The sequence below is a fragment of the Myotis davidii genome, unplaced genomic scaffold, assembly GCF_000327345.1.
Source record: "Myotis davidii unplaced genomic scaffold, ASM32734v1 scaffold118, whole genome shotgun sequence".
Lineage (NCBI taxonomy): Eukaryota > Metazoa > Chordata > Mammalia > Chiroptera > Vespertilionidae > Myotis > Myotis davidii.
The window spans coordinates 329,134-341,185 of NW_006290441.1; the positions used below are offsets into that span (position 1 = coordinate 329,134).

General features: G+C 49.8%; 1 protein-coding gene across 4 annotated transcripts in view; it reads right to left on the minus strand.

Annotated features, from left to right (window-relative positions):
* Positions 1-12,052, minus strand: part of MICAL2 (microtubule associated monooxygenase, calponin and LIM domain containing 2) — a 121,936-nt gene that overhangs the window by 57,876 nt on the left and 52,008 nt on the right. For all 4 annotated transcript variants that reach the window (XM_015563707.1, XM_015563708.1, XM_015563709.1 and 1 more), the window contains exon 3: positions 3,315-3,522. In XM_015563707.1, coding sequence (XP_015419193.1) covers positions 3,315-3,522 — 208 coding nt within the window. The remainder of the gene's footprint in view (positions 1-3,314; positions 3,523-12,052) is intronic.

Here is a 12,052-nt window from a genome sequence, read left to right on the forward strand (position 1 = left end):
CTTATCAATGAGAAATTGAGGGGTAACGAGGCTTAAGTGACTTGCTCACTCCGGGTCACATGGAAGCCAAACTAGAATGTGGACCCAGCTCTGTCTGATTCTAAGACCGTGCTCTAGCTGTCAGATCGTGCTGTAATGATGGAGGCTCTCTCTCTCCTGCCTCCGTCCTCAGCTGGGCTCTGGGTTTAGTAAGATAAAGATGAAAAAAACAGTAGAGAGATAGAGTAAAAGGCCACAAGTAAAATCAGCCATCAACTGGCTCATTCTTTGGGAACCTAAACCTAAGCTCCTAGCCATCCAGGGTAAGGAGTGAGGTGGGGAATTCTCTCCACAAAGCTGGGCTCATACCCTGGCCAGTGTGCTCAGTGGTTAGATTATCGGCCTGTGCACCAAAGGGTCACAAGTTTGATTCCTGGTCAAGGGCATGTTCATGGGTTGCAGGTTTAATCCCTAGCTCCAGTCAGGGTGTGTGCAAGAGGCAACCAATCAATGTGTCTCTCTCATCAACGATGTTTCACTCTCGCTCGCTCTCTCTCCCCCTCCTCTCTTCCACTCTCTCTGAAAAATCAATGGGAAAAATATCCTCGGGAGAGAATTAACAAACAAACAAACAAACAAAGCTGGACTTATGTTCTCGACTTCTTATCTGAAACCCCCAATATGTGGCACCCTGTTTCTCTACTTTGTCCCCTACTATTCAGCACAAACATGGTTGCCTCCAATATATTTCTGTAGAGTGCAGTTTTAAATTCTCTGTGGGTCCCTCTGAATTTCATGGGCTTTGCTCATTTAGCGTTTACTGAACATCTACAATGAGCCAGGTGCCATGCTAGGTCCAGGAGATAGGACACACCCCCTCTTAATGGGGGAAACACAAATACACAGAATGGGGCAAGGCATGGCGGTTGGGGGCAGAGCTGCAGTCCTGAAAGCCTAGAGAGGAGGAGGGACCGAGAATACCACATCCCACAGAGAGATGAAGGAATATGGAGACTATGGGAGGCCAGGGCACTTGGGAGATAGGAAGCTTCTGGAGACCTTGGTGAAAATCTCATGAGCTCAGTGGTTGGGAAGAAATCAGACTAGAATGCAAGGAGGCATGAATGGAGAGTATAGACAAAGTCTACATCTCTTTCTAGAATAAATACTTGGAAGTAAAGAAAAGTAATGGGCAGTAACAAAGGACAGAGGAGGGGGGGTGTGAGGTGAGAAGCGGGAAGACTAAGTGATGGGGCAGGTGAAAGGGGAGAAGGAATCAAGAGGGACCAGTGTGGAGAGGAGGTGGTCAGCTCTGCCCCTGACATTGGGTTGAAAAGAAGGAGTAGGTACACGGGTAGAGGAGGAAGGAGAGGGAGCTGGAATGGGAAGTGCCTGCTGGTGGCTTCTCTTCCCCAGAGCATGGGAGGGAGGCCAGCTGCTAAGAATGAGGAGGCTGTGGTAGAGGTTTGGAACAGCCACTGTGGGAACTGGAGGAAGATGCTGACACAGGACAAGTTGAGAACAGCTGCGCAGTGCTGAGGTCCAGAACATAGCTGGGGCTGGAGACCATGGTCCGTCTGCAAGGAAGCTGATCAGCTGGGCCTGGAAACAGGTCTGGCCTCTCTCTCTTTATGGTAGGCTATATGTTTCCAGCACACAGTAGGTGCTTAATAAATTATACCTGCCTCCCTTCTCACAGGCACTGGGGCTGCCCTTGACAATGATCACGCTGAGTCTCAGTTCCACGGTCCTGCCAGTGCTCCTGCACACTGGGATATTCCCAAGACCTAGGAGTTAATTGGGAGCAGAGGGGGCCGCTGGCCCAGAAGGCAACCCGACAGCCCGGGGCCCTCCCAGGCCTGCCGGTGGCCAGCTCTGCCTCTCGGGAAGGTCTGATGAGAAAGCGGTGCTCAATGCTGTTGTTGTAAAGTGGAAACCAACATACATTCTTTCAATGGGTGGTAGGGAATATCCTGAAAGCTGACACTGCAACTTTCTGGGCAAATCCAAATTACTTTCCAATGGACTCATGGAACTTTCTCATCTCAGAGCGGGAATAAACTCCACGTCTGGTAAGTTCTCCTGCATCTGACTAAATTACACCCCGTGTAGCTGATAATTCTCTCCAGGCATTCCCACTTGAATCCCATACCCATTTCCCATCAGTTCCTGTCCTCATAAAAACATAGATTTCAGGATTCTCCTCCCACCCATGTTTTGAATTCTGAATTTTGAAACTTGGGGACCCTGGCTGCTTCTTGCTCCCTGTACATCACTAGATGTTAGGCATTTCCTAAATATCTACTATGCACCAGGTACAATGATAAACACATTACAAACTTGACCTTATTTAATCCTCAGCAATCCCAGTAGGCAGGCATTAATCACATTTATGGGAGACAAAACTGGGGCTTGAAGAAGGTAAGGAATTTGACCCAAGTCACACAGGAAAACTGGGCAAGACAGATTTTGGAGCCAAATCTGTTCAAACCTTGAACTCTCCCCATAGTATGAACTCCCTAACGTTTATGAGTGACTAAATGGCCAAAGACCTCCTTCCTTTATGGGCGGAGGGAGGCTGCTCTCCTAAAGTGCGTCTGCACAGATCTTGACCCACGAGACCCAGGCATGAGTAACATCTGGGCAGAAGGGCCTCAGCTCCCACCTCGCCCTACCTAAGCATTCAGGGATGGCCCAGGCCCCGAAACCCATGTCCTCTCTTCCCCCTCCCTTTCTGAATGAACATCATCATGATGTCCTCTCGTTAAAGTGCAATAAAACTTGGTATGAGGAGTGGTGACATTCCTCTTCTAGAAGCTGCCAGGGTTCCCCAGAACCGGCAATGCTTCTTGCCCAAAAGGCCCTCAACAACCTGGCCCATTTAATGGCTTTGTGTGGCTCCCTCTTCCGAACTCCTCTAGCAAGTCTGACTCCTCTATTAAAGCACATTTCATTACTGACAACACCTTGGTGAGCTCTCTCGGGGCAGTGTATGCTAAGTGCCTCTGCCTCGGTTTTCCATATTCCATTCATTCACTCAGCAGAAGTTTATTGAGCACCTACTATGTGTCAAGCACTCTTTTATGCTCTGGAGATACTCTGGTGAACAAGACATGCCATAGTCCTTGGCCTCATGGTGCTTAGAGCCTAGGGGGCCAAGCACAGGGCCTGGCCCACGGCACAGAGCAGGTCCTTCTCTAAATATGTGCCTGTTGGATGTGTGGAGCTCCCAGGCACTTGCATGATGGAACATTCTGGAGACTCCTCAATGTGCAGAGATGTGTCCCCAGGTCAGCCCCCTCTCCTCCTGGGGTGCCACCACTGGCGCCACTCACTGATGTGGTCGATGGAGCCAGCACAGAACTTCCCATAGAACTTCTTGGCTCCCAGGCCCCGCAGGTCATGGATGGTGAAAGGCCAGAGGTGCAGTACGTTGTTCCGGGAGAAGGTGTCCCTCTTCTCCACCACGACCACTTTGGCCCCCAGGTAGGCAAGTTCAATGGCCGTGCGCAAACCACATGGTCCTCCCCCAACGATGAGACACTGCAGAGGTGAGAGCAGAGAGAGACACTCAATGACTCTAGCATCATAGACACTAACCGACGGTCAGCAGCAAACCCCATCCACCCAAATCGACCAGCAAGTGCAGACAAAACAAGCGCCTGTGAGGACCTGCCATTCATCCATCCAATGTTCACCACCTGTGGGCCTGCTGTGCACCAGGCACTGTGCCAAGCCCAGTGAGGGATGCAGAGGTAAAGGGACTTGGGGGGAGGCATGGTTAGATATACGTGAGGTTCAGAGTCAGACTGAACTGGGCTTACATCCCAGCTCTGGCATTTGACCTCTTAGTTTCTTCATCGGTGACATGGGTCTGCTACCCTCTTCTTGTAGGGTTGTTAAAACTAAGATTGCTTTTTAAAAGCTGACGGCACATCTTTGTGACCTTGCTTAGGCAATGGTTTCTTAGATGTGATAACAGGAGCATAAACAACAAAAGAAGAAAGAGATAAATTGGACTTCATCAAAATTAAAAACTTCTGTGCTTTAAAGGCTACTATGAAGAAAGTGAAAAGATGACCCACAGGTGGGAAAAAGTATCTGCAAATCATATATCTGATAAGGAATTATTATCATAAAGAATTTTACAGCTCAACAATAAAAAGACCAATAACCCAGTTAACGAACGGGAAGACGATCTGAATAGACATTTCTTTAAGAAGATATATGAATGGCCAGTAAGCACATGAAAAGATGCTCCACATCATTAGTCGTCAAGGAAATGCAAATTAAAGCCACACTGAGATGTCCCTTTATACCCGCTGGGATGGCTGTAACCAAGAAGACAAACAACAAGTGTTGGCAAGGAGCTGCGGGGACGGGAGCCCTCGCACTGCTGGCGGGAACGTACGAAGGTGCGGGTGCTTTGGAACAGTTAGGCCTTTGCTCACAGAGTCAGACACGGAATTACCACATGAGCCGACCACTCTACTTCTAGGTTTGTACTTAAGAGAAATGAAAACATATGCCCACACCAAAACTTGTACACGAATGTTCATAGCAGCATAGTCATAACAGCCCAAACAACCCACGTGCCCATCCGCTGATGCATAACAAAATGTGGGATAGCCTCACCATAGAGTACTATTCAGCTATAAAAAGGAATGAAGTGCTGATATATGAATGAGCCTTGAAAACATTATATTAAGTGGGGGGAGAAACAGGCACAAAAGGACATATACTGTAGGAGTCCATTTATATGAAATGTCCAGAACAGGCAAATCAATAGAGACAGAAAATAGACTAGTTGTTGCAAGGTAATTGGCCTCAGCTCCCTCAGCTGGAAAATATGTTAGACGAAAGTATCCTGGTCTAGGGACCATGACATCAACGTCAATTTATGCAATTCTCAGTTCCATGAAGGTGAAGTTTTTAACATCACAAGGCCTTCTATAAATGAATGCAGAACTTAGTTATAAAATAATGCCCCCACCCAGGCTGGTGGCTCAGCTGGTTGGAGCATCACCCCATACATGGAGAGGTCATGGGTCTGATTCCCAGTCAGGGCACATACCGAGGCTGTGGTTCAATCCCTGGTTGGGGCACATGTGAGAGACAACTGATCAATGTTTCACTCTCACATCAATGTTTCTCTCTCTCCCCCCTCCTCACTCCCTTTCTCTCTCTACAAATCAATACAATGAAATGTCCAGAACAGGCAAATCAATAGAGACAGAAAATAGACTAGTTGTTGCAAGGTAATTGGGGGCGGGGGTGGGGATGGGGGGAGGGAAGGGAGGGAGATTGGGAAGTGGCTGAAGGGTATAGGATTTATTTTTATGGGGATTAGATCGTAATGATGGTTGAACATATATGTGAATATACTATAACCACTGACCTGTATGCTTTGAATTATATATGCTATGGCAAGTGAATTATATCTTAGTAAAATAATTATATGAGAAAAAAAGCATATGGTGTCAAGTGTGACACAGACTAGTAGAAATCAATAACTAGTTCTATCTGGAGCCCAGAAAGGGAAAAGCTAATCCTACCTGGTGAGCTGGAAAAGACTTCACAGGGAAGGTCTTTGAAATCACACCACCCCACTATCATCTCCTCCTCTTTATCCTCCTCTTCTTTCATCATCATCATCATCATCATCACTCCACCACCACAGCCTATGTTTGTCGAGCACTTGCTATGTGCAGGCGCTGGTTTAAGTGCTTTATGTGTTTTTGCTCTCAATCCTCACAACACACCTAAGAGGAACTATTGTCATCCCCATTTCACAGCTGGAAGAACTGAAGCACAAAGCAGCTAAGTCTTTGGCCCACGGTATCACAGACAGAAAGGGGCAGAGCCAGGATTCAAACCCAGGTGGTCTCATTCCAGAGCCCACCATGCTGTTCTGATTCTGGTTTGCCAGGAATAAAAAGAAGAAAGAACATTCAAAGGGAAAGAAAGAGAAGTTCTAGATGGATGGAGAGAAGGATAGTTTGGGAAAGGGAGGAGAAGGAGAAGTCTGTCTGGAGCCAGATGCTGAAGGTCTTAAATGACAGGAGTAGGGGTATGGCTTTGGTGCTGTAGGCCTGGTCACGGTGGGCAGAGGCGACAAAGAGGATTCTGTGCAAGTCCCATGCTAGGTCTTAATGGACACTGTGACGTTGAACAAGAATCCCCAAGGAAGCTGCAGCCATTTTGGAGAGAAGTGTAGACACAGTGACCTAGCTAGTTATGTGGGACACAAGCCCTTTATTCAAACAAAATCTTATCAGGATAAGTTAAAAAACAAACAAAAAAACACAAAACAAAAACAGCAGAAAAGGGCAGTATTCTGACAGAGAGGATCAGAGACACCCCTACACAGCACCCTGCCCTACTCCCAGGCAGCCCTGGGACAACTTCCCGAAGTAAGAGTTCATCTGGGGTGGGGGCGGGTAAATAACTCAGGATACCACAGCAGGGCGACAGGGAAGGAGAGCTGCACCCACTCCTCGCAGCTGGACACTGCAGAGGCATTCGGAAACTTCCCTTCTGCCGGGAATCCAACCTTATCTTACAAAAATGCATTCCCCTTCCCCTGGCAAATACTCCATCATCCAGTTATCACTCATCGGGGCGGCAGCGTCCCGAAGGGAAAGTACAAACAGGCCTATCAAAGCTCCCACAGCACGATCTGATCGTGGGGCTTAGAGTCTGTGGGAGCCCCATCGTGGGGAAATGAAGTCACTGCTGAGATAGGACTCCCTCCAGCGCGCCTGCAGCTCCCTGGGCTTCCTTTCTGGTGGGAGCTGGCTGGCGAGAGCCAACTCCTCCAAGGCCAGCTCCGAGTCTTATCTCATGCCCCCAGCGCCTCGGGCTCCGCTCGGACATAGCCAGACCATGACAGGCTTCCGAAAGCCAGACTCCAAACCCCAGCGCTTGTGAGGTTGGCTTTGGGGTTAGGTTTGAATTCATTGCATTTCTTTGCAGTTAGTGCATCTTTTCCTGTTTGCCGAGTTCTGTCACTCCAGGGCCAGAGATGGAGAGGGGGCGGGAGGATGGGGGTGAGGAAGGGCAGGAGGAGAAGGAGGGGAGCCCTCCTATCCAGGATGCCTGACCCAGTACTGCTCCCAGGACGAGGCAGGACACCCCCTCCCACCAGTTGGGGGGCTGCTGTGCATTTTTCGTGCACACAGTAGCTGGTGGACTGCTTCTGGCCCTGCCCTCCCCTGCTAGACCTGGATCCCATCCGTGAAAGCTCAGTTTCCCCACCACCCTGGGCCCCGGCATATACTTCAGGCCTGAAATTGCAGAGACACCACTCATACCACAATCTAAAGTCAAAATAAATACCAATGGGCCTACTTATCTGCTGGGGGAAATTTGGTGCAGAAATACCCAGGCAGGAGAGAGGGCTGGCTGCAGGGGCCAGGCCAGTCCCTCTTGGAACATGCTTGTTATGATTAACATGGGAACTCAGAATTCTGACGAGAGGCCAAATGCCCCCGCTGCTACACACCTGGGCAGAGGAGCAGGAGAGAAGAGGGCATCCCTGGGGTGCCCACAGTGGGTGCTCTGGATGTTGGGCTGGTCCAAACACCATGGATGCAAAGGTTCTGATACTTTCAACCCCCAAGGAGCTGTTCCCCTTTCCCGGGCCCAGCCGGGCTATCCCTGCTGAGGACTACTGCCAGGAAAGAAAACATTTTATTAAAACTCAACCCCGCTGCCCCAAATTAGGCTGTGCGTTCCTCGCACCGGCTCTGTCCTTAGTGCTACCCCAGAAGTAAGCTGCCCATGGTATAATTATCTGCATCTGATTCCCAGGTCAGCGTGAGTGTCCTCTGTCTGCTCAGAGCCCAGCACAGGGGTGGGCACACAGGAGCCTCAATAAACAGTTGATGGATGAATGGCCTTCCCACATCCTCACCACCCAGCCAGTTCTGGCTCTCCAGGCCTAACCGGGACGCTCAGTACACGTCAGCCAGGGTTTATGTCTGCAGATTCCCACCCAGGCTGGGGGAGCTGGGGTCTGCCAAGGCCACCAGCATCAGAGACGTCAGCAGATATGTGCACTCGGGCAACATAAATTTATTACCCAACGGGGAACAGGGCCGATCCAACACCAGCAGGAAATCCATTGTACCGATAAGCTTGGCAGTGCTTAGGCCTCCACGTTCGCAGGGAGAGACAAACACCACATGGAAAAGTCGGCCTCCTATTATCAAGGGGCGGGAAGAGGGCACAAGGGGACTGGCCCACAGTCAAGGCCCAGGGCCGGGGTGGCCCCAGCACACACAGATACCTGTGCCATCCCAGAGAAACCCTGCAAACACTACCCACTTCCTGGTGACACGTGCATCTCTCAACCCACCAGTGGGTGGGTGTGCTGGGACTGCGCCAGGAATGCTAACAGGATCCAGTCCCCAGAAGGAGTCACAGGGAAATCAGGGGCGAAGCCAGGGGTTAGCTATCCAGCTGCCTGGAGACTTGGTTTCTGGTTCTGAATTCTGCCTCTGATTTCCTGGGGAGCTCGGTGTGCGGACACTCCAGGGAGGGGGCACAGAAAGCCAGCACGTGGAGGCAGATGTGGGCTGCATTCACCAGCTGGCTTCCCCAGGCTCTGCATCTCACAGAAAAGGAAGCTTATCGTGTCTAAACGTACTGCGCCCGCCCAGCACTTTCCACTGCCCAGGCACAGTCCTGACCCCTTTATGCATTTCATCTTTCCACTGCCTGTCGCAATCACCTCCACTTTGCAAATGAGGACACTGAGGCATGGGGAAGTTAAGCAACTGGCTCCAGGTCCCCACTTCATCCCCATTTTTGAGTTAAACAAAGAGACAAAAGAGTGTCAGAAACGTCTCCACGATCACAGAACCAGTGAGTGGTCCAGTTTGGATGCCGACCCAGGCAGTGTGGGTCCAAGGCCTGTGCTCAAACCACTCAGTAAAGCCTGACCTCGGGCATGTGGTCAGTGACGTGAGGCCTTTTCCAGTCCTTCCCTGCCCTGAGTGCAGAGCGGCCTCCACTCCGCACGAAGCTCTAAGCGCGTGTCCGCATCGGGCCTGAGCCTGCTCTGCCTCCCCGGGTGGCAGTTTACAGGCGGATGGAGCTAGAGACCATCTAAGTCCTGGGAAGCCACTCGGGCAGGTGCCACAGCAGTCGTGGATTTGGGCATGGTCAGTGCAAGCCTTTTCAAGTGCCCAGGCCGCAAGACGAGCCAAGAGACACAGGGTCAGGCATGTGCTGTCTCCCTGGTAGCAGTGGCCCTCCCAGCCTGCTGACCCACAGGCCACCTTCCGGCATTGCTCTGGTTCCAGGGACGTGCCACCACACTTCCTGGTGTGGTTTCCAGCCTCTCTGGCTTTCAGGACATGCCGCTTATCTAATCCAGGCAGGGGGGCCCTGACTGTTACTGGGTTACCACAAGTCAAAACAACCCAGTGCAGAATCACAGGACAGAGCTTTCATATCCAAGGGGCCAGCCACATGCTATTATGAGGGGCTTGCCCTGGGGCCTGGCCTCACAGCCCTACTCTGCAGGATGCTGCTAATGGGGGGTGGGGAGGGGCGGAGGAGAGGAGGTCGGAGAGGGGGTCAGGAGAGACGCAGTCACCTAAGGTTTAGCCATCTAGCCATGGAGGAGTCTCTGCCAGGGGGTGGCCAGGCAGGGCCTCTTTGTGGTACTTCAAGGGCTGTTCTCATCCGATTTGACATGTCTGCCCCCGTCCAACTCCCTGCATCTCGGTCACACCCAGTCATTCCTGAGTAACATGACACACCCCTCACTAACCTCAGACAGTTACAGGAAGGAAATGGGAAAAGGTGTCCTGCTTTCTCTGCCTGCTCTCCAGTAACACTCCTCAGAGGCGCTTCTCCTCAGTGAAGAATTAAAGCTGGGATTTGGAGAGACAGAGGAAACGGCACACTGAGGTCCAGGCTGAGAAGGAGGGGTGGTTTGGAGGGAATGGGGAGATTGGTGAGTTGAGGTGAGTATGGTGCTGAGCAATGGTGGGAGGACAAAACCTCTCCGGGAGGGAGCCAGATGATGGAGGGCCAGGATGTCAGACAGGGTCTGAACTCCCCCCCTCCCTTTGGCTACTATGGATTTGGAGTAGAATGAAACTAGTTTAGGAGAGCTGCTTCCTGAGCAATAACAAAGACGCTAAGAAGAGAGAAGAGACACAGAGGTGAGGACACCAGCTCCCCAGCACTGGAAACAGGCGATCCACTCTCTTGGATCTCCTCCCTCTGCGTTGACCAGAGATGCTCAGGTGCCTTTGCTGGTCCCCTCTCTTCCTGACCTCTGCACTTGGGAGTGCCTGGGCTCAGTCTCCGTCCTCTTCCCTTCTTGACCTGTGCTTTACATCATTTACTTCCATGGCTTGAAGGTCATCTGCAGGCAGGTTATCCCCAGCCCCCAAACTCCCAGACTCATAACCAACAGCTCACTGTCATTCCTAGCAGCTCCAACAAGAGATCCACAAACTTTGATCACCCCACCCTCACTGCACCCCCCAAAACCCTGCTCCCCTCCCAGTCATTGCTATCTCAGTAAATGCACATCCACTTTCTGGAATCAACCTCGAGCCCTTTCCCCTCACCTCACAACCGATTCACCAATAAATCCTGTTGACTCTACTTTCAGAAGGGATCCAAAATCCAATCAGCGTTACTTCCTCCACGCTGCCACCCTGATTCAAGACATGTCATCCCTCTCCTGTCCTGATTTGAGGGCTCCTACCTGGTCTCTCTGCTTCCACCCTTATCCCCTCACAGTCCACCCCCACAGCAACCAGAGCAGTCCTTCTAAATTCAGATCAGGTCACCCCCATGTCTCATGGGACTCAAAATCAGTCCTTATCATGGCCTTGAGGCCATAGGTGACCTTGCCCTCCAATTTCCCTATATCTTCAGCTCCCATCCCTCTCTCCTCCCTCTCTGTACGCTAGCCTAATGCCCTCACTAAGCTCTCGCAGGGCCTTTCTCTTGCTTGGTCCTCTGCCTAAAACATACTTTCCCTAAATATACATATTCAGATACAGGAAAGAAATCTACTGTAAAAATTCTACAGTCTTCGTTTTATATTTCTTCCTATTAACATCCAGCTACAACAACATTTTAAATGTTTATAAATATTTTTAGCAGCTACTTGCATATTTTTTTCACCGTGGGCTTTTTATTTCATTTTCAATCTAGTAGCCGCACAATATTTCCCCCAATATTTTATTTATTTTTAATTATTTTTTAAATATTGAATCTTTTTAAAAATATATATTTTATTGATTTTTTTACAGAGAGGAAGGGAGAAGGAGAAGGATAGAGAGTTAGAAACATCGATGAGAGAGAAACATTGATCAGCTGCCTCCTGCACACTCCCTACTGGGGATGTGCCCACAACCAAGGTACATCCCCTTGACCAGAATCAAACCTAGGCCCCTTCAGTCCACAGGCTGATGCTCTATCCACTGAGGCAAACCCGTTAGGGCCTCCCAATATTTTATTTTAAAACTTTTCAAATACTATACTGAAAAGCTGAAAGAATTTTAGTGACCACCCAAATACCCGCCACCTAGATTCTATAACTAGATTTTACTCTTCTTGCTTTATCACGTATCTATCTGTTCATCCACCCATCCCTCTACCCATTCATCAATTTATCTAAATTTTTGGTACATTTCAACTAAATTGAAGAATTAGTACATTTCTTCTCAAATACTTTAAGATGCCTATCATTAACTAGAGTTCAATATTCAAGTTATTTTTTAAGGTAAAATGTACATACAATGAATGCACATATCTTAAACAAATTATTTGATGTGAAATGTACATATATTTTGCTTCTTAAAGTGTTAGTTTTCCTCCCTAGCAGTGCTCTTTCTTCCAGTCGACCCTGTGAGCTCCTGCTCTCTGGGCTCTGGTGCTGGCATCTCGGTGCACTCTTATCAGTAAGACGCTTCGAGTCCAGAGCGCTGTAGCAGGGCTCTGCCGACCAGCCAGCTGCCTTCCCTTCCTTCCCTCCCTTTGGGAGAGCAGAAGTCACATGTCCTCCAAGACCCCAAAAAGGGCGTGGAGGAACCTCACA